The following is a 22376-nucleotide window of genomic DNA, read 5'->3' as shown; positions in this document are numbered from 1 at the left end:
GTGTAGTAAGAGAAAGTGGGGAAGAGTACAGAGGGAGTCCTTTTTTAAGTCACTAGGGCAAATGAATAGAAGGGGAGATGTCCACTTGGTCAGGCCTGGTAAATCCCTTCAGCTTCTCCAACCTCTGCTGTCACCAGCAGAATGGAGGACAGGGAGGTCTGCACTGGAAATAAATAATCTGGACTGCTTCTGGAAAGAGATGGCAGGCATCCGGGAGTCTCTGCCTCCAGCAGTTCAGGATAAAAACCACACCTTGTTATTCCTGCTTTCTCTAAAATAGCCAGGTGAATTGGAGTGTGAGCACTCCGGATTTGAGAGAGGGCTGTACAAAGGAGTTCAGCTGGGAACAGTGAGGAAGGGGAAGAGAGGCGATTTGAAGGCAGAGAGACTCCCTGACATTCGTTGGTCCGTCCTGCCATTCTGGGACTGGGGAACTCAGAAAGGGGCTGCCTCGATCACCATCTCCCTTTCTGTCTTCCCCCTGGCCTCCCTGACATCAGTATTTCTTTCCTAGGGTCCTTTCGTCTTTAACTAGAAGGGGCTGGGAAGGGCTGTGTGTCATCTCCTGCTGCACCCGACAACACCCCTAGCCCCTTCACCGCTTCTCCGCGGAGACCTCAGTCCCTTCCCATCCTCTTTTCTTCTGCCACCCCCCACCCCCAATAATGGTCTCTCCCGATGCTCAGTGGCGGTGGGGGGGTGCGGGGGGGGGGGGAGGGCGGAGGCGGGGCCGGAGCGTGGAAGTGGGGGGGTCAGGTCTGCAGTGCCGCTTCCCCTGGTACCCGAGCAGTCGCCGCTGCCGCCAGCCCCACGGCCGGGACCCCCGCCCTCACCCGGGACTCCCTTACCGAGGGGACCCAGCCCAGGTAAGACCCCTCTCTAAGTGTCTCACCTCCGCCCCGCCCTGGGCAGAAGCATCCTTGCCTTGCAGCCATTTTATCCTCCGATGCTTTGCTTGTGGGGAGGGTGACCACCCCTCTTTAGGGGTGAGGGGATTGGTGGTGGTTTGAATGGACATTTATTTCAGTCGTTGTGCTTATCAGACTATATATATATATGATTATATATATATATATATATGGCGTTTTTCTCTGCATTAACCAAGTCCCAACTATCTTCCTCAGATATTAACTGGGTGGGGGGCTTGTAAGATTCCCTCAAACTCCAATGCCCTCCTCACCTTGCCGCGCCCCCCCACCCCGTGAATGATAAATGACCTTGGCTGGGGCCAGAGAATGGATGCTGCCTCTGTGCGCCTGGACTTGAGTTGGGAGGGGGGAGTGGAGGAAGGGCAGGTGAAGGAGGGAGGGAAGAGACGGAAGAACGGAAATGCTGGGTACCAAGAACTGATAAACGGCCAGGCTTGGGGGCAGGATGGCGGGGGCTGGAGGCAGTTGCTCCGGAGCAGGGGGGAGGGGGTGCTGAGTGATGGTGGGCACTTGTCCAGCAGCAGAATCCAAGGTGAGGGGAGGCTCTCAGGGAATGGGTTCAGTCAGTTCTAGGGGCTCGTGCCTTAGACCGTAGCAGGGGCGGGATGGGGTGGGGGTCGCGGCAAACGCTGGCGGGGGGCGGTCTCTATGCCTGTGCGTGTCGTGGTTTCTGCCGGCGTCCTGTCTCTCTGTATTTCTCCTTGTGCGTTCTCGGCTGACAACTTGGTCTTTTTCCTCAGAACTGTGGGTGCTCCATCCTCCTAACCCTAGGGGAGGGTACAGGGAGGAGAGGTGCAGCCCTGACTGTCCTGGGGTGGGGACCGAGGCTCAGTCACCCAGCTGTAATGGGGAATGGTGCCCCAGCACCTCCCCCTCCGTGGATGTTTTGATAAGTGATTGCTTCTTAATGACCTTGTCACCTGTGCTAGGGTGGGTTAGTGAACCTGGTGGCTCCCAAAGTCACAGGCTTTGATGGGGGTGCTTCTAGACTCCCCTCTTACCCAGGGCTGAGTGAATTGTCCTGAAAGGAAGCATTTGCTCAGTCTCCCCCCTTCCCCCATCCTCCGCAGAAAATCTCCTGGGCACATTTTCCGGTCAGGTGAAGCCAGCCAACCTTAAAGGGCCCTGTAACCCTGCATCTTGTCTCCTTTAACCTCCACCTCTCCAAGTGCTGTCTCTCTCCCACAGGCTTAGCCACCCTGTGCTGCTTTTGGGGCTAAAAATAGCACTACTTCCTCATGAGCTGAAAGAATTTGTCTTTTTTCTCTCCCTCCTGACCTCCTGGGCTTGTTGGCCCTGCGGGAGCTGGCTGTTGAGCCATCATATCCTGCTGTGGCTCTGAGGGCCTTCGTACCCTTCCCGGACCTCTCAGGGGTGAAGAGTGTTAACAAACACAGGGCATGGCTCCTGGTGGGTCCATCTGCCTCCTTCAGGGTTTGGGGGAGAGCCTAGTTGGGAAAGAAAGGAGAGGAAAGCAAATTGCATGCAGTAAGGGGATTCCACAGTCCCTTCTCTTACATGGGGGATGCTTTGGGCCCTGAACCACAAAGAAAAGAAGGTGACATAGGGGTCACTGGTTCTGGTCATTGTGGTCCACTGCTCACATTTGACCTGAGGGCGGGGTAGGGCTCTACTTGCCAGTGCTTCTTTTTGAACCACATAGCATTACTCATCCCCTTCTGCCAGGGGTGGGGTGGGGTGGGATGGGGTGTGTGTGTGTGTGTGTGTGCGCGCGCGCGCGCGTGCATTTAATGAAGGCCCTGGATGGGTGGGAGCAGAAGGAGACCGGATATTTTTAGGGGAATGATCTCTGATCAGAATCTAGTCCTGCTTCCTCTGCTTCTATGAAGGAAGAGGGGGTTCTCCTATACCTCCCTGCAGGGAGGCCCAAGGCCCCCTTCATTCTACATCAGCCTCCTACGCAATGCGGTATTTGTGGACTCCCTTTTCCTTGACTCCTGGAGGAGGAGCAGGGGGATTAAGGGGGGTTAGGAAGGGAGGCCATGGAGAAATGAGGTGCAACTATAGACCTGAGACCCCCATGTTGGAAATATATGAGTCTGATCAGTCACTGCTGTTCCCACCCCCACTAGTGAAGAGGGCCCACTCACGCTGTCCTGAAGGAAGGTGGCAAAAACCAGTCATCACTTCTTTCTTAGACTTTGATCTGCCCTCTTCCCTGTGGTCTCAGGTTCCAGACCTCCCTTTTTGTGAGCCTTAAATATTGTTTGTCTGTAGGAAGACAGTGTGGGTCCAGCTGCTGGAATTAGTTTGAACACAGAGGGGTCTTGGGACTGTTTTGGGAGGATACGACAGCACCTAAGTATGACCCCCACCCTGCTTGCCCTTCACTGCTTGCTGCTTCTTTCACATTTTTCAATCTAATAGGAAGGAAGGAAACTAATAGAATATCTATTGTGAGACTGAATTCTCACATCAACTCAGAGAATAGAGATTATTATTCCCAATTTAAATATAAGAACTCTGAGGTTTAGAGAAGTACGCTGCCCAGATCAGTTAGTAAGTAAGTGGCAGAACTGGGATTTCAACTTAGCTTGTATAACTGTCATGTGTTCTGCACAGACCCAGCTTTCTCCTTGCCAGTGTCCCTTTCTGCTGCTCACCTTAAAGGGCATCCACAGGTGGCTTTTGTTCTGGGATCTTGTGAAGTACTGGGCATCTCATTACATTATTACCACCACAAAGAGTAATAACCAATATTTATCAATTTTTATGTGCCGGGTACTATGGTAAGGAGTTTATATGCAGTTTGTCATTTAATCCTTACTTTCCTCTTCTTAGATAAGAGGAAACTGAATCTTGGAGGTGCCTATGGTCACTTAGCTGGTAAGTGCTGAAGCAGGAAGTCAGGCTCCAGTCTGTTTGACTCTGGAAGCTGCGTTTTCACCTGCTGAGCTATGTTAGGAGAAGACCTCTGTCTGTGAGGCCTATAAACATGGAACCTGAGGGAAGGACTGTGGAAGCCCCACCTTCAAAGCCATCAGTGGACTGAAGGCAACAGGTTGGAGGACTCAGTGCCTTCTGTACATTCTCCTCAAGCTCCACCCACAGTAAGGAACCCAGACCAGACGAGCAGGGAGTCCTAGTTTGTTTCCTCTTCTGTGCTTCGCAGATTGGTGGTAGAGCAAAGGGTCTGATCTTGATGTGGGGCAAGAGGTTAGGAAAAGGGCTCTGGGCAGGTGACCATGACTCTGGAGCAAATCACATGGGTCTAGTCTCCAAGGTCAAAGTAAGGGGGCTTGTACACTTGAATGGCCCACAGTTGGCCCAGATAGTCATCCCTTTTTACTGTGTGCCGGCCTGAGGCAAAGAGACCATCTCTATACAACGTGGCCAGGTGGGACTCTGGGTTGGCAGGAACTCTATATTGGCCCTCTTCAGTGTCTTAGCCCTCACAACCTCCTTTTTCTCCCTCTTATTATTATATTTTTCTTTCTTTCTAGATCTCCAGAATCTCCTGGAAGAGAAGTAGCAGCCTTTTCTGAGTTACCCTGGCTCCCCAGCTTAGCCTCCCCAACCTGGCTTCCCCTCCCTTTCCTGTTCCCCCGCTCCCCCTCTCCCTTCCCAATGCACCCAACTGAGCTGGCTGTGGGCCAGAGCGCCTCTCCCGCCTTTCCTCCCCTAGACACTGGTCTATTAGGCCAGGTCCTGTTTCCTCCTATTCTGTGCCCAGAGATACTCGAACACATTTCATCTAAGTAACTGGGAGAAGAGGTCTTTCTGACTCCACGAGTCCTTGCACAAACTCTGAATAAGGAGTTGGGGAGCTCCTGTGAAGCATTCCCAAAGCCCCATCATGGAAGAGGGCTTCAGAGACCGGGCGGCTTTCATCCGTGGGGCCAAAGACATTGCCAAGGAAGTCAAAAAGCATGCAGCCAAGAAGGTGGTGAAGGGCCTGGACAGAGTCCAGGACGAATATTCCCGGAGATCCTACTCCCGCTTTGAGGAGGAGGAGGATGATGATGACTTCCCCGCCCCTGCTGACGGCTATTACCGCGGGGAAGGGGCTCAGGATGAGGAGGAAGGTGGCGCATCTAGTGATGCCACCGAGGGCCATGATGAGGATGATGAGATCTACGAAGGGGAATATCAGGGCATCCCTCGGGCAGAGTCTGGGGGCAAAGGCGAGCGGATGGCAGACGGGGCACCCCTGGCAGGAGGGAGGGGCGGCTTGGGTGATGGGGAAGGCCCCCCTGGGGGGCGAGGAGAGGCACAGCGGCGGAAAGAGCGGGAAGAACTAGCCCAGCAGTACGAAGCCATCCTGCGGGAGTGTGGCCATGGCCGCTTCCAGTGGACACTCTATTTCGTGCTTGGTCTGGCGCTGATGGCTGATGGCGTCGAGGTCTTCGTGGTGGGCTTCGTGCTGCCCAGTGCTGAGAAGGACATGTGCCTGTCTGACTCCAACAAAGGCATGCTGGGTAAGACATTGGGGGGCACTCCAGCCCTGTCCCGCCCCAAACTGTGGAAACACTCCTGTTCCAGAGAGTTGCTCCTGTCCTCACTACTGAGCTCCTAAGGACCCTGCTTCCAGGATGTCCCTAGAGGGCTCAAGGTTCCTCTGCATACTCTCCCCAGAACACAGCCTCCTCTGGTGGTTGGGTCATAGCGAGGCTGCTTGTGCAAGAGGGGCCTGAGGGCGGGCAGCTGGGGTTTGAGCCAGTGGTTGACTGGTGGTCTGCTTAGTTCTGCAGGAGGTGGCCATGGTGGGACAGGCCCCCATTTAATGTTTCTTCAGAGCCTTCCCTCCTGTTATCCTGATTCCTTTCTTTTTTGGGGGGGAACAAGAAGTCAGTATTCAAACTCTGGTTTAAATGAGAAGGGTCAGTTTGAGGTGGTGGGGGGTGGGAGGGGAAGGATCCTGGGTCTTCAGCCAGAGAAACTGGACACACTTGCTCTTGGTCAGCCTTGGGAGTGCTCAGGGGTCAGCAGGTGGTCTCTCATGACCCTTGCTGATGGGGACCTGGAGGGAGGAAAGCCCCTAGATTCACTCAGAAAGATACCTGGTCTTGTCCTGCCACCAAGTTGCTGTAAGATCTCGGGCAGTTGCCCTCTCCCTGGGGCTTGGCTTTGGCATGGGTAAAGGGCGGAGTTTGTAGTAGATGACTTTTAAGATCAATTCCACGTCTGATTTTACGAAGGAAGTAAGAGACAGGAGAGTTTTAGGACCAGAAGTATTGGACCTGAAAGGAGTAAAGGATGGATTTTGTGTGTGGGATTTCCTGGGAGGATTGAAGGAATGGTGCCTCTTTCCCAGGGAACATGAGAGACACCTCCTGCTGCTTTGAGGGCATCATGGCAGGGAGGGTCGAGGGGACCCTGGGAGGGTCTGGGAATCGAGGCAGATCCATTCCTCATTCCATGTAAGCCAGATATGGGGGTGTCTTGTATGTGTGTGTGTTTATGTGTTCATGTGTGTGTGACAGCAAGAGTGAGAACTGAGAGCGAGCAAGAGGGAATGAGAGGGAGAGAAAGAATTCTGGGGGTCTCCAATATCTGCATCCCTGCCTTGACCCCCCGGCCTGCACAGACATCTTTGCTCACGCAGTTCTCTCACTTGCTCTCATCTCTGGGTAGACTTAGCTCCTGGAAGCCCTTCAGCAACTCCATCCATTCTGCTGCAATTTCAGCTCATTTACTGTTCAGGGGGTGGGAGAATTGAAGTGTGTCTGCTTATATCCCTTCTGCCTCTGCTTTCCTCATTCCAGGCCTCATTGTCTACCTGGGCATGATGGTGGGAGCCTTCCTCTGGGGAGGTCTGGCTGATCGGCTGGGTCGAAGACAGTGTCTGCTCATCTCACTCTCAGTCAACAGCGTCTTCGCCTTCTTCTCATCCTTTGTCCAGGGTTATGGCACTTTCCTCTTCTGCCGCCTCCTTTCTGGAGTTGGGTGAGTGTCCACCTCCCAAGCCCCTGGAGGGCAGGACTGTGTCTTGTCACTGTTGTGTCTCTAGGGTCCAGCACAGTGCCAGGCACACCAGATGGACCTGAAGTATGTATGAGCTGAATGAATGAATTCCTTTCTCCCACTGTCTTCAGGCCAGCTTCTCCCTGTCCAGGACCTGTCTGCTGCCTGTGCAGAATGCTATTCCATGTCTGGTTCACTGCAGAGTCCTCCACCCCATCCACTAGTTCCATTCTGAACCTGACTCCATGAAGAGGCCTAGTGGGTCTCAGACTCACCCCTGGGCACCTGTGGAGCCTTGAGTTATCCCCTTCCCAGAGTCGACACATCTCCTGCATTCAGTAACAGACCTTGCTGGTACCCACATCTGCCGGAACTTTGAAGCCTCGGCCTGCGCAACTCCTACACTTACTCAGCCACCTGGGTGCATTCTCTGCATTGTCCCCAAGCTCTTTTCTGGCCTGCTCCCACACACATGCCCTTAGACTCCTCGGTTCTTTTTCCTTTGGGGATTTCCCCTCTTTTCTAGAATTATCGCCCCTCCCTTTCTGCTCTGCAGTCATCTTCAAGATTCATGTTCATTTCTTCCCTTTCCCCGAGACCTGCCTGCTTGTTTCCCAGAGTCCCAAGGATGGGTGCTTATGGCTGTGATGAGGGAGCCCACAGGGTATGTGTGAGGAGTCTCTTTAAAAGGTTTGTAAGATGGGAGGGACTTGGGGATTCAGAGCACTGGGGCAGGGGGCCAGGAATACGGCCAGTTTCCAACACGGACTTCTTCCAATGCCCTCCAGGATTGGAGGGTCCATCCCCATTGTCTTCTCCTATTTCTCGGAGTTCCTGGCCCAGGAGAAACGCGGGGAGCACTTGAGCTGGCTCTGCATGTTTTGGATGATCGGTGGAGTGTACGCAGCTGCTATGGCCTGGGCCATCATCCCGCACTACGGTGAGCAGCCCCCTGGGAGCGCACCCCAGACTCTCTCCCTCCTCTCCTGTGCTGCCGGTGGTAGGACCTTCCATCCTCTGGCCTCTCTGCTGATTCTGTGCCTCTGTCCCTGCCAGGGTGGAGCTTTCAGATGGGGTCCGCTTACCAGTTCCACAGCTGGAGGGTCTTTGTCCTCGTCTGCGCCTTTCCTTCTGTGTTTGCCATTGGGGCTCTGACCACACAGCCTGAGAGCCCCCGTTTCTTCCTGGAGGTGAATGGGGATGGGGCTGGGCTGCGGGTAGGGCAGCAGAGGCTCCTGTGTTCAAACACCCACTGTGGGTCTGGTTTGGTCCTTTGTGGCTGCCTTCCTTCCTCACAGGGTCCATGCTCTGGGGGACTTTATCTTGCTTCCTTTGTTTTGGAATGTACCTCCAGAGGAGTTCCATGGCTGGAGAAACCAGGGTATCTGCTCAGCCATGGGTGGCTTAGGGATTTGCGGGCAGGGGTCCTGGCCCTGGCCCTCGCCCTGACTTTACAGTTCAAGAGAAGATCCTGCTGCGTACTCTTTCCCCCTCCAACTTTATCTTGGTCCAGCAGGGTTAGGATGCTGCCCCTTCCCCGACTACATACTTGCCCACCATCGTCATTTCCTGTTTTCTGTTTTCTCTTTCCGTTGTAACAGGGGATGCCTAGGACCTGGGTTAGGACCCTGGACTCCCCCAAGTCTGATGATATCTTGCTGTACTCCCACTGGGGCTCTTTCAGAGTGGATGATGGATGTGTCCATACGTCAGGGGTTGGGGGAGGAGCCTTTTTGGGTCCTGTGACTCCAGAAGCCAGTTTGGAGGGAGGGGGTCCCCAACCCTGGGTCAGGAAGGGGCTAACCTAGATGTGGGGATTGTGTCTGTGGCTCTAGAATGGGAAGCATGATGAGGCCTGGATGGTGCTGAAGCAGGTTCATGACACCAACATGCGAGCCAAGGGGCATCCTGAGCGAGTCTTCTCAGTAAGTCCTCCCCCTCAGTCCTCCAAGCCCCTGCAGCCCCAGCCCCACCCTGGCCCCTCTCTAGTCACCCACCTTCCTTATCCCCACCACTTCCTAGGCCACTCCAGCCACACTCCCTCAATGAAATCTCTTGGGGTTTCATGTCCACCAACCTCCCATTTTGCTGCTGCAAGAGAAACTGAGGTACTTGGAAGGGGTGGAAAATACAGACTATGTGACTGCTCGCTCACTCCTTCTCTTGACCCCAGGTCACCCACATTAAGACAATTCACCAGGAGGATGAGTTGATTGAAATCCAGTCAGACACAGGGACCTGGTACCAGCGCTGGGGGGTCCGAGCCTTGAGCCTAGGAGGGCAGGTAATGGGGGATGGGATGGTGGAAAGAGAGAAGGGAGCGGGGGAGGTGGAGAGGAAGGCAGGGCTCCAGCCTGGGTGTGGGGGTGATGCATGAACTGAAGGGAGGTGGCTGGGCTGAAGAACTGGGACCTGCAGGTGCTAGAACTACTGTCTGTCAGCCACTGCCTGACTTTGTTCTATTATGCCCAGGTTTGGGGGAACTTCCTCTCCTGTTTCGGTCCAGAATATCGACGCATCACTCTGATGATGATGGGCGTGTGGTTCACCATGTCGTTCAGGTGAGGAGGTGGGTGGGGCAGGTGTTATGTGGTGGTTTGTGGGTTGGGAGAGAGATGGAAGAAATGGAAATGAAAGGGATGAAAATGAGGGAAGGTGCTGTTCAGATCCCCTCTGATCCTCCACCAGCTCCTCTACTTCATTCATTAATCCAACAAACTTACGTTACAGGCTGAACAGTACTGTTTCTATTCTGTGCCAGGTACTCTGCTGGGCTGGAACAGATGTGGTCCCAGTCCTCATGGGGTTTAAATTTTGTTTAGAGAGCTAGACAAAACTAGCTACAAGGTAGTGTGATGAGTGTCACAGCAGGGGAGGTGCTCTGGGAGCACATGATCGAGCGGGCTTCCCAGCCCAGGTCTGGGGTGGGCAGGAGAGGGGATCTAAGTCCTGAAGGATGAACAGGAGTTAGACAGGCTAAGGGTGGGCTAGGGAGACTTTTAAAGGGTGGACTAGGGAAGAGCAAATGCCTGGAAGGTAAGAAAGAGTATGGTGGGAAGGTCAGAAGAGCCTGAAGTTCCCCTAGAACCAAGCAACTGGTGAAAGATGAGGTGAGGTGAGAGATGAGGCTGGGAGGTAGGCAAGGTCCTGGCATGGACTGACTCCTCTATTCCCCCTCCTGGACTATGTGGTTCTAATCCTTGAGCCCTGTCTGACTCCACTGCCCTTCACTCTTCAGCTACTATGGCCTGACTGTCTGGTTTCCTGACATGATCCGCCATCTCCAAGCAGTGGACTATGCAGCCCGCACCAAAGTGTTCCCAGGGGAGCGTGTAGAGCATGTGACTTTTAACTTCACCCTGGAGAATCAGATCCACCGAGGGGGACAGTACTTCAATGACAAGTATGTGGGGACCTTTACACTTCACTCCTCCTGTCCCTTCTACCCCTTGTCTCTTTTGTGAGTCTAGGAGTTCGGAGACAAGGTATTTGGGGGGCAAAGACCTGTGGGTTTGTTTGTTTGTAGACTAGAAAAAGAGTTTATCAAGGTACACTGCCATAGACAACAGAGGGCCACACAAACGAGAGGTGCCTGTGTGAGCCAAAGACCTGTGGTTCTCCTTGGTGCTGCCGCTTTCTGTAACCACACTGAAGGAGTGGGTCCTGGCGGAGACAATGGGGATCTCTCATCATCTTGGCCTTACAGGTTCATTGGGCTGCGTCTGAAGTCAGTGTCCTTTGAGGATTCCCTATTTGAGGAGTGTTATTTTGAGGATGTCACGTCCAGCAACACTTTTTTCCGCAACTGCACATTCATCAACACCGTGTTCTATAACACTGGTAAGGTGGGGCGGCCAGTGGCTGTCTGACTGAAGGGCTGGGTGGACCCTGAAGAGGCGGGGAGGGCACCTTCCTCATTCCCTAGCTCAGGGTCTGCAAGCTGAGCTCTCCGGAGCCTTGAAGGCTGGTACAGGGGCCTGTGAGCTACTGCCAATAATTCGAAAAATCTAATGGAAATTGAAAACTTTTCTGTAATAGTTAAAATATCTGACAAAAACATCAAGTTTCTTTGCCTTTGGTTAGAATTGAAACAACTCAGTGTGGTGATGTTAATGCACCTTTGAAGAGGGCAAAAACCATTCAAAACAGGGTCCTTGGGAGAAAGAAAAACAATAAAAAGGTCACTTGGTAGAGGAAAGGTTGGGGGCCATGGCCTTAATCCATTTCTTTAAGAGTGATTCTCAAACTGCATATGCATGAAATGCTGGTTTTGGAAACCAGACTGAGGTTTCCCACCTCTAAGTGGAGGACTGGGTGAGCTTTCCCATCTTGCAGGAAAAAATAATGATGGGGCTTTTAATGATTTTTAATATTTTGCTCAGTATTTTTTCCTAAACTTATGGCACCGCTACTGCTTACAGTCAGCTCGAGCAGGCAAAAAGTATGAATGGGAAAGAAGCAGGCACTACTAATGAGAAAACTTGGAAACAGCCAGTCACCGTTTCATTCCGTAGATTACGGTCACTTTGTGCCATAGAGTCCAGTTCCCATAGTCATGTGTCGGATGCTTGGCAGTGAGCGCCCTGAATGATCCTGAGTGCCCTCCCTGCCAAACCCCACAAAGGCAGAGCCCTGAGCACAGGCTGCAGCTCCTCCCTCTCACATCGGCCATGACTGTCTGCCTGTCTCGGCCCTCGCCCCCAGACCTGTTTGAGTACAAGTTCGTGAACAGCCGTCTGGTGAACAGCACATTCCTGCACAACAAGGAGGGCTGCCCCCTAGACGTGACAGGGACGGGCGAAGGCGCCTACATGGTGTATTTCGTCAGCTTCCTGGGGACGCTGGCTGTGCTTCCTGGGAACATTGTGTCTGCTCTGCTCATGGACAAGATCGGCAGGCTCCGAATGCTCGGTGAGGGGACAGGCTGGGTGGTGGTACGTCAGGACTGATGAGGGGTTTGGCGAAGGGGAAGGCTGTCAATGGGCTTCTCACCTTAGTCTGTGGAAGAGCTTAGCCAGAGAAGGTTCTATCTCTTCTGCTTGGGGGTGGCTGCAGGATGGCGAGGGGTCTGGCAGGGAAGCTCCCCTGGGGGTAGGAGGTATGCGGAATAGCAAGTGCAGGGCACAGGCTTTGAGGTGATGGATTTTGAATCTCAGCTCCATCGCCTACCTTGGGCAAGTTACTTTCCCTCTATGAGCCCAGCTGTCTCACCTGCAGCATGGGGGTGATGACAGTACCTGCCTCATGAAGCTACATATTAGATCAGTGCACGTAAAGCATCGAGTTGCTTGGCCCATAACTGGCACTGAAGAAATGGCTGGCACGGGTATTATTAACAAAAGGACAATTATGAGGGAGGCTGGGGTACCTTGGCAAGAGGAGAGTCTCATCTCAACGCTGGCTGACAGGGCAGGGTGGGCTGCGGATGGTTTCCCCCGTGGCCAGGCTCATGCTGCCTCCTCCTTCCCCGGCTCTAGCTGGCTCCAGCGTCATGTCCTGTGTCTCCTGCTTCTTCCTGTCCTTTGGGAACAGCGAGTCGGCCATGATCGCTTTGCTCTGCCTTTTTGGGGGGGTCAGCATTGCATCCTGGAACTCGCTGGACGTGCTGACTGTTGAACTCTACCCCTCGGACAAGAGGTAGGTGGAGTGTGGTGGCGGCAGGGCAGCAGGGTTCGGGCCCAGAGGGCAGGGCAGAAGTAGGGTGAGGAAGGGGGCTGACTGGGAAAGGCAGGGGTAAAAGGGGTACACATTCCCCTTTAGTTTCTCCTCTAAAAGCTGGTAGCTTTTGTATTCACTCCTTGAAGTCTTAACTATTAACCTAGTTTTTTGGTGTCCTTTCCCCTTGCCTCCCAATTTATCCTTATTTCCTGATGTGCATCCCTCACCTCTCATCTCTCCATCCTTCCTCTCCCTCTTGGACACTGCCTGCCATCTTTCCTTCACTTTCCCACCTACCTGCCCTTCCCCCACCAACCCTCCCACTGCTCTTCCTTCGTCTCCCTCCTGGGCCGGCCCGTCCCTGCTGCGTGCTGTGCTGGGGGACTCCTGAGCAGGACCACAGCCTTCGGCTTCCTGAATGCCCTGTGTAAGCTGGCAGCTGTGCTGGGGATCAGCATCTTCACATCCTTTGTGGGAATCACCAAGGCTGCCCCCATCCTCTTTGCCTCAGCTGCCCTTGCCCTTGGTAGTTCTCTGGCCCTGAAGCTGCCTGAGACCCGGGGGCAGGTGCTGCAGTGAGGGAGCTTCTGGGGCTTTGGGGGTGGCAGGCACACTGTGAGACCAACAACTCCTTCTTTCCCCTCCCTGCCCTGCCATCATGGCTCCCAGAGCCCTCTTTCCCCACTCGCCCGTGTTTGGTGTCTTAGCTGTGTGTGTGTATGTGTGTGTGTGTGTGTGTGAGAGAGAGAGAGAGAGAGAGAGAGAGAGAGAGAGAGAGAGAGAGAGAGCGCGTGCGCGCACATGTGTGTGACCCCGTGGGCAGGGACTACAGGGAAGGCGCCTCCATCCCAGTGTTGGGATGCAGATCTACTCCCCACCTCCTACCACCCTCCACTTTGCACAAGAGAAGGCTCGGCCCCACCCTTCTCCCCCAGTGTTAGTGAGAGGCCCCTGCGCTTCCTGGCTCCTGGGGCTATGGATCAGGCTTCCTGCCTTCCCCTCATCCCCTCTGCCTGTGCCCTAGCGAAACCACAGGCATATGACCATCGGGGGGCTGGGGCTTTGTGTAGACCACGGACCAAAAGAACTTCTTAGAGTCGGAGGGGCCTCCGGTGTCCCTTCACACCTGCTGGATGCTGGGGGAGCAGCAGTAAATCTCAGTGCCCTGGCCTCTGCTTCCTCAGTTTGGGCTCCAAGTAAGAAACCTGAATTTTATGAAATTAGCTTTCTGATTCTTATTTATTTATATATTAGGTTCTGAGGCAGCTCAGCAGGACTGTGTGTGTGTGTGAACATGAACACGTGTGTACACTTTTGTATGCATGTGTATGTGCCGTGGGCCGGGGGTGTGACTATACTGTCCTGAAATACAAGCCAAGGATAATTTCAGTGGACCCACACACAGCCCTGCTTCCCACAGTATCTCCTCTCATCTTGTTTCTGGGCCGGGCCTGGGAGGGAGGAGCCCTAGGCCAGGCTGGGATAAGAGTCCCACAGTGTAGGAAAATCTGAGGACACCTGACAAGGTTACCTCCTCCCCTCCTCTCAGGAAGCACAGGCCTCCTCTGGAGTGAGAGGCTTGACCCACTACAGCACAGACAGGAACAGCACAGCAGCCCTCCCACCCCCACCCCCGTCCCCTCACAGGCAGGGTAGCAGGGGAGGGAAAGAAACTAGGCATATGGTCAAACCAGCAGATCAAAAAGCACAAGGGGCAGGGCCAGGAACCAGGGGCCTTCCCAGCAACCCCTCTAAAGTGGGAAGAGGTCAGACAGTAAGCCAGGGGCCCCTAATGCAGGGACCAGAAGCCTCAGCTTCCCCATCTCACCCTCTTCACAGGATAGCCCCTGTAGGTAAAGCTGCTCCTGCCCTACCCCACTCCACGTGGCTTTCTTTGGTGCCCCCTTTCCCCCCACTGTAGCTGTGATGTGTTGTAGTTTTTAGCTGTTTGTAAATGTTAAAAAAAAATTTAAAAGGAAAAAAGTGAAAACAACAAAAAAAGAAAATCCAAATTCACCCTCCTCATGCTGCGTCTGGCGGTGCCCCCTCCCTGTGGTCACTCCCATTTTGTAACACTGAACCAGGTGGTGACTGTTTAACTCTTTGGTGTCTGTGCTCAAAGGACTGCTTTCCCCTCCAGTGCCCAGTGTACGAGTGTGTGCCCTTTCCTCACCCTTCACTTGCTGGACGCAGCCCTCTTCCCTGCACCCCCCTGGAGGGACCCATCCATCTCCCTTACTCTCCTGGGGAACCCTAAACCCAACTATGTTGATGTGAAAAATGAAATGAAAACATTGATGAAAAATAAAAAGGAAACAAATCCTTAAAACCCAAAATGGCTGTATCTGCTTCTTTGCCTCCACCTATATCCAACTCTGACCTGCCTCCTAAGAGGGTCCTGGGAGGCCAGAAAAACATGATTTCCTGTCAGTCTCTCTCTCCTGACCTTTCCACTTTTACAGGTGGAGTGTCCCCTCTGTCTCCCAGATTTGAAAACTTGGGATAATGTTCTATAACTCAACAGCAAAAAAACAAATAACCTGATTAAAAAATGGGCTAAGGACTTGGATAGATATTTTTCCAAAGAAGACATACAACAGCCAATAGGTAAATATGAAAAAACGCTCTATGTCACTGATCATCAGGGAGGTGCAAATCAAAACCACAATGAGATATTACCTCACACTTGTCAGGATAGCGATTATCAAAAAAAAGTGTTGGCAAAATGTGGAGAAACTGGAACCCTTGCACATTGTTGATGGGACGGCAGAATGGTACAGCCACCCTGGAAAAGAATATGGAGGTTCCTCAGAAATTAAAAGTAGGAGTACCATATGATTCAGCAATCTCACTTCTGGGTATTTATCCGCAAGAATTAAAATCAAGATCTTGGAGAGGCATTAGCATGTTCACTGTAGCATTATTCACAATAGCTAAGATGTAGAGTGGAAGAATGGATAAAGAACAAATAGTTTATACATACAATGGAGTATCTGCCAGCCTTAAAAAAGAAGGAAATTCTGCAATATGTGACAACATGTATAAATCATGAGGCCATTACACTAAGTGAAATAAGTCACAGAAAGACAGATACTGGATGATTCTGTTTATATTAATTATCTAAAATAGTCAAATTCATAGACTCAGACTAGAATGTTGGTTGCCACGGGCTTGGGGGAGAAGCAGCTACCAATCAACAGGCATAAAATTTCAGTGACGCAAGATAAATAAGCTCTAGAGACCTGCTGTACGACACTGTGCTTACAGTCAGTGATAATATATTGTGCACTTAAACATTTGAGAAGGTAGATCTCATATTTAGAGTTTTTGCTGCAATGTTACAAAATAATTTTTTAAAAATCTAAAATCTCCAAAAATGAAAACAAACAACTTGGAGTAATATTTCTTAAGAACAGAATCAATTTTCCTCCAAACCCTCTTGTGTCTTTTAAAAATACAGATTCCAGATTCCATTCTCAACTTGCGGAGCTGAATCCTTTTTTTAGAAGAGAGGTGACCTAGACTGTACATGTTAAACAAGTTCCCTTGGGAACTCTTATTTGTGAGGAAATCTGAAAACCACTGCCGAGAGGTTACCATTAATCCCCTCTCTCTGGTTCACTACTGTTTGAATCAAGCCCTTTTCTGACTTTTTAAGTGGGAGCTCTCAAATCAACCCCTTCCTCTCCATTTCCACAGCTGACCTCTTGGTCAGGGTTCCACCTTCACCATCAGTTGATCTCTGTGCCTCCAATCTCCTACATCACGGTCAGATCAATCTATCCCAAAATGTTCTTTGAAATGCCTTTCCTCAAAACTCTTCAGTGACTCCCTGCTGCCCAACCAGATGCAGTCTATACTCTTTAGCAAGAAATGGTCGACACGTGTTAATCAAGCTTTTTCTTTATAAAGTTCCATCTCTACGTTGAGATCACTGCAAAGTTGCTTATTTAGATATCACTTGAGTTCCCCTCAGAAATAAGACGTTTGGAAGGCTCAAAGGAAAAAGTGCTATATAAAGTTTTCTCCATCTTCTATATTCATTTCCTAGGTTATCATCTTTTTGTTGCTTTAGTGATTTTTTTAAAAAGATTTTTCTCACGAACAAACGCAAATCCTTTTGGAAATGGGCATGTTGTTAGAAAGCCAAACACTCCCAAGTCTGAAGTTCAAATGTGTCTGTAACTGCTGTCTTGTCCAATAACTCGCTGCCTAGTCCAGCTTCTGTGCCTTTGCTTGGGCTCTTCCCTCTGCCTGCAACAGCTTTCCTCTCCTTTCTGATTGAATAAAGCCCTTCCTGACTGCCCTACACTTCAAGTATCTTTTTTCTCCCAAGAACATCTGTAGCACTGATCCAACAGGCCACTAATAACACAGCAATTCAACTCATATGATAATTTCTCTTTTAGTGTACAGGATTATCTGCGACTCATAAGGTCTAGTGGTTCTTTAGTCACAATTTAATTCGAAATAACTGCGTACTTTTCCCTGAACAGTCCATGGCAAGAGCAGGAGAGACTACTCTTTCCCTGGGTTAGCTATGAGGTGAAATGAGTTGCTGTCTGCAGAGTATGTGTATATGCCGGTTGAATGGGCCCCAGGGTCCTCATCCCTTACAAATACCAGACTGTACAGAGGAAAGAAGGCCCCAGTAGTTTATTCTCACCCAACCCATTTGGATCCTGGTTCTCCCTCTCTCTCAGGATTCAAGGAGTTCCTCGAGTTTTCTTGCTCCCGCCCAGGCAGGGGGGGCTCGTGTCCAGTTGAGGGTTCTCCCTCCACTGGGCAGGGGTCCACGCTTGTATGGCCAGCGCGTGGACTGGCCCAGCCAGCTCTTCCGACAGCGCCGCGTGGACCAGCCGATGCCTTTGGAGGGGACTCAGTCCCTCAAAGCGCGAGCTCACCACTGCCACGCGGAAATGGGTCTCACTGCCTGGTGGGACCGCGTGGCCGCCGCTCTCGTTACGCAGCTCCAGCACCTCGGGGTTCAAGGCCTGCTCCAACTTCGCGCGAATGGCGGCCTCAACGGGACCGACGGTCTCCGATCCCGCGCTGCTCCGGGACAGACAGACGCGGCCGGCCATGGAGAAGAAGCGTCCGACCAGCTGCCCACTCAGCATCGGCTACCACAGGGAGAAGGACGGGAACAGTGAGGGACAGGGCCTCGCGCTAGGTGAGACACCAGTCTCCCAGCTACCCCAGCCCCCGCCCGCGGCGAACGTCCACACTCGGCTCCTGCTTGGCCCCGCCTTAACGCGAGAGACGCAAGGCACCGCCCCTTCCCTCCGTGTGACGGACGGGAATCTAGCCTCCGCGGGCGGCGGAGCGGCGACGGGGTTTAAGACAGGGCCTGCGCGCGAGGCACGTTCGTTACCACGGGGATTCATAAGGAATAGGCTGGAGGCTGCAAAGGTAGAGTATGTGAAGCTCCGGGCTTTTAGTTGAGCCAGTGTCCACACGTCCCCTCTGAACCCCAGACTGGGCCCTCACTACCTTGCACTCAGTCTTGGCTGCAGCAGTTACCCCTCAGGGCCAGAACTCCCGACGTTCTGAGCGGAATGCAGACCTCGCGTCCGGAGGCACGCTGGGAAATGGAGTCCTCGCAACGCGATTAGAACCGGCATCGGTCACGTGGTACCCCGAGGGCTCACGGGAACTGTAGTCTCCACTTGGCCCGACTCGGGACGTCGATGGAGGTGCCGAATTGGAGGAATTGCGAAGAAAATGGGAGTTCGGCGCAGTTGGGTTTGGGATTATTCTACCCATTTTATTGCCAATATAGATCTTATAGGTCATGTAGCCCAACTCCTTTATTTTACATAAGAGAAAGTACAGTCTATTTCATTTATTGAATACATAATTATTGCGCACCAGACCAGTTCTGGAGGCTAGGGAGGGAAGACAGGCCCTGTCCTCAGGCAGTTTACAGAACGCTGGAGAAGATGGATAAATGAGGGGACAGGTGCAATACTATGTGCTGAGTGCTGTGATGGGACTAAGAACAGGATGCTAAGGAGGCACGCCATCCAGACTTTGGGGAGCAGAGAAAGTTTAGGGGAACAGTTTAGAAGAGACGAAAATCCTTTCTCAGTGCTTATAGTGTGGTAGCTTTCGTACAAAGGCCAGGAGGAGAGTACTTTCCTCCTGGTGGTTCCTTTGGGTGTAGTTAGGCATGGTTGGAACCGACAGGGCAGAGATGATGGTGTTGGGAGCTGGGGTGAGTGCATAGGCCTGTGGCGAGAAGAGGAAGGGGCCAAACCAGGCTGGGCCCTGTAGGTCTTGTTAGGCAGTTTTGTCTTTATCCTAGGAGCAGTAGGAAGGAAGGGAAAGTTTTAAGCAGGGATGAGATTTTTCCAAGATGATAGATAACTTGTCAATTCAATCTATATTTTATCTTGCATCCTTCATATTTTATAGATTTCTCCATATATGTATTTCCCCCAACTTCTAATTCTGAAAAATTTCAAACCTGCAGAAAAGTTGGAAAGTACAAAGCAATATCCTCTACTTCCACTATTTTTTTACATATTATATTTTAAATACTTATATACTTTTATATTTAAGTCCTTTATGTATCCTATATGCTTTAGAAATATATTTATATACTTTTTTGAAAGGAAGTTGCAGATAGCATGACATTTCATCCCTAGGTACTCCAATAAGTATCTCCTAAGAACAAGGATATTCTCCTAAATAACCACGATATCCTTATCACATTCAAGAAGCTTAATGTCAGTTGCAAAGTTAGTAGTGAGCACCCCATTTATTCTCTACTGATATTTTGTGAGATTTGCTTTTTAATCTTTGAATATGTGTGTGTATAATAAAAATAAAATGTACCACTTCTGCTGAATCATTTGAGAGTTAGCTGTAAAAAAAGTTTTGCATTTCACTACTGTATACTTCAGCATGTGCCTCCTAAGACAAGGACATTTTTCTGCATAACCACAATGCCACTACCACACCTAAGACATTTAATATTCATACCAGTACCTAATATACAGTTGATATTCAGATTTCCCCAGTTGTCTCATTAGTGTCCTTTATAACTTTTTATTTTTAGAAAGCTAGTGGAGGATCATGTATTGCATTTAGCCCTCTTTCAATGTGTATTTTGCAAAGATCACTAGCTGCAGTGTGGAAAACTGTAGAGGAGGTAGGAGTGCAAGAAGGGAGACCAGCTGGGAGGTTATTGTAGTAGTCTAGATGAAAGATGATGATGACTTGGACCAAGGTGGTGGTGGTGGAGGTGGAGATTGAGATGGGAAGAAATTGTGGCTACAAGATAATATATTAGGAGGGTAAAATTCATGGATGTGGTAATGAGCCAGTTACGGGAGGGAAAGTGTGAAGGATAACTATCAGGTTTCTGCATCTCGATGGATTGCATTTATTCCCTAAGATGAATACTGGAAGAGGACCAGGTTTGGAAGAATGGGGAAGTGGACGATTAGGTGTCCGGTACTGTTTTGGACTTAAATCTGAAGTATCTTTATGATATTCAAGAAGAGATGTCAAGTTGGATATATGGCTCTATGTATGTGTGAATTGTATTTTTAACTTTTTCTTAAGTGTTTTCAGAGTTACAGAAATTGCAAAAATAGTACAAATAATTCTTGTCTATCCCTCACCCTGATACCCAGATTATTAATATATTAACATTTTATTGTACTTGCTTTATTTCTATGTATCAATCTTCACATATATAATTTTTTTCCCTGAACTGTTTGAGAGTAAGTTTCAGAGATAAAGTCCATTTACCTCTAACTATCTGTGATGGTTATTTTATGTGTCAACTTGACTAGGCCACGGGATGCTCAGATATTTGGTCAAACATTATCCTGGGGTTTCTGTGAGTGTGTTTTGGTTAAGATTAACATTTACATTGGTAGACTGAGTAAAGCTGGTTGCCCTTCCTGGTTGTGGCCCGTCTCATCCAATTAGTTGAAGGCCTGAAGAGAATAAAAAGGTTAACCCTCCCTGAGAGAGAGAGAAAGTTCTTTCCTGTCTGATTGCCTTTGAACTGAGACATTGGCTTTTTTACTGCCTTCAAACTCAACTGAAACACTGGCTCTTCCTGGGTCCCCAGCCTTCTAGCCTTTGGCTGGGACTACAGCATTGGTTCTGTTGGTTCTCAGGCCTTCAGGCTTGGACTGCAACTACACCATCAGCGCTCCTAGGTTTCCAGCTTGCTGACTCACCCTGCAGATCTCGGGATTTGTCAGCTTCCATTATCATGTGAGTCAATTCCTTATAATAAATCTCTCTCTCTCTTGCTCTGTCTCACTTTCTCTCTCTCACTTGCTCTTTCTCTCTCCATATACATCCTATTCTGTTTCTTTGAAGAACTCTAATATATATTTACTAATGTATATTTACTAAAGAAAAGACATTTTCTCACATAACCAACAGTATAATTGTCAAACTCTGAAAATGAACATTGATACAGTATTATAATCTACAGATCTCACTCAAAATTTGCCCACTGTCCCACTCATGTCCTCTATAAACAATGAAAAAAAAAAAATTCTGGGCCAGGAGCCAATCTAGGGGCACATGCTGTGTTCGGCTGTTACGCCTCTGTAGTCTCCATTAGTCTGGAATAGTTCCTTGGTCTTTGTCTTCCATGACTTTGACATTTTTGAGGAGTACAGACTGTGTATTTTGTTGAATATCCCTCAGTTTGGGTTTGTCTAGTGTTTCCCTCTGATTCAGATTTAGGATATGCATTTTTGGCAGGAATACTGCAGAAGTGATATTGAGTCCTCACTGAACCATATGGGGGCATATAATTTGATTTGTCCTTTTGCTAGTGATAATTCTGATCAGTTGATCCAGGTGGTATCTCTCAGGTTTCTCCACTGTAAAATTATTCTTTTTCCATTTGTAGTTGTAGGAGATACTTCGAGTCTTCTTTATATTCTATTTCTCATTAAGCTTTTGTCTACTAATTTTTGCATTTGAGAAGTGTATCTGAAGAGTTATTGAAGGTGAAATGAAGTCATGGGTGGGGGGTTAGGTGGGGAAGTGGGTGAGGGGAGTGAAATTACCATGGGGAAGATACATGGTGAGAAAAGAATCGGATTTTCTATTAGAAGAGCACTCTGGCTAGTGTGTGAAGAATCTGTTAGTGGAATGGGAAGAGTGGAAGCAGAGAGAAGAGTAGAAAAGGCTTTGGCAATAGTCTGGTGAAAGATAATCTGAGTGGAGGCAGGAGATGGGCTGGAGAGAAGCCAATTGACCAGAAAGCTATTAAAGAGATGGCATCTACAGGATCTGTAATTTGCTAATCCAGTAACTGGGGTGGGGTGGGGGGACTGGTGGGAGGCTGTGGTCAGAGAAGGCCTTGCTGTGGAGGGGACATATAAACAGCGATGTGAATGACTAGTGGGAACTAATCATGTGAAAAGAGAGATCTGGCCGGAGGGAATGTATTCACTACATTCTAGATGTGTTATGTCAAGCTCATTGTTGGCATACTTGTGGGTGTTCAGTAAAATGTGTTGGATGGATAAGTGAACTCATACATGTATAGGAAGGGCTGACATCATTATTATTCCCGTTGCAAAAACAAATGAAAGCTTTGTAAGTTTCAGGCTCCATAGGGCAAGTTTAGTGTCTTTGTTTCTGATAAAAACATAATCATAGTATCTGCTATTTAGTGAAGGTGTGTCATGGACAGATTAAGACTTTTAGAGGTTTTAAGCACTGAGAGATTATGCTGGTGGCTGCCTCATGTGTAATTAAACAAAACAAAAAAACAGTAAACACTAATCTGTAACATGACGATTAAGATGCCCAGCAAAGTATTCATTCTTTTCCCCATAATGATTAATTACTTCAGTATTTGTTCATTAAAAAAAT

General features: G+C 50.0%; 2 protein-coding genes across 8 annotated transcripts in view; one reads left to right on the top strand and one right to left on the bottom strand.

Annotated features, from left to right (window-relative positions):
- Positions 1 to 18098, bottom strand: part of BOLA1 (bolA family member 1) — a 36335-nt gene extending 18237 nt beyond the window's left edge. For 3 of the 4 annotated variants that reach the window (XR_010377431.1, XR_010377433.1, XR_010377432.1), the window contains exons 1-3: positions 17179 to 17993; positions 15192 to 15297; positions 12223 to 12374 (exon numbers count right to left, since the gene is read on the bottom strand). Coding sequence is in view for 1 of the 4 variants with exons in the window: in XM_010996691.3 (XP_010994993.3) it covers positions 17219 to 17632 (414 nt within the window). In the remaining 3 variants the exon portion in view is untranslated. The other variant, XM_010996691.3, reaches the window with a different exon arrangement.
- On the top strand, positions 737 to 14848 carry SV2A (synaptic vesicle glycoprotein 2A). 4 transcript variants are annotated; one of them, XM_064477698.1, is made up of 13 exons: positions 737 to 866; positions 4394 to 5368; positions 6656 to 6836; positions 7643 to 7794; positions 7911 to 8044; positions 8690 to 8779; positions 9028 to 9138; positions 9327 to 9415; positions 10093 to 10257; positions 10561 to 10694; positions 11559 to 11765; positions 12332 to 12491; positions 12908 to 14848. In XM_064477698.1, exons 2-13 carry the CDS (start codon positions 4747 to 4749, stop codon positions 13089 to 13091), a joined length of 2229 nt encoding a protein of 742 aa, XP_064333768.1. In that variant the 5' UTR covers positions 737 to 866; positions 4394 to 4746; the 3' UTR covers positions 13092 to 14848. The 4 variants fall into 4 exon arrangements, with proteins under 4 accessions (XP_064333768.1, XP_064333769.1, XP_010994995.2 ...); XM_010996693.3 differs by lacking the exon at positions 737 to 866 and adding an exon at positions 1155 to 1461; XM_010996694.3 differs by lacking the exon at positions 737 to 866 and adding an exon at positions 3712 to 3776.
- Positions 18099 to 22376: the final 4278 nt, after the last annotated feature.

Source organism: Camelus dromedarius, chromosome 23 (assembly GCF_036321535.1).
Source record: "Camelus dromedarius isolate mCamDro1 chromosome 23, mCamDro1.pat, whole genome shotgun sequence".
Classification (NCBI taxonomy): Eukaryota; Metazoa; Chordata; class Mammalia; order Artiodactyla; family Camelidae; genus Camelus; species Camelus dromedarius.
This window is presented reverse-complemented; position numbering and strand designations above follow the sequence as displayed.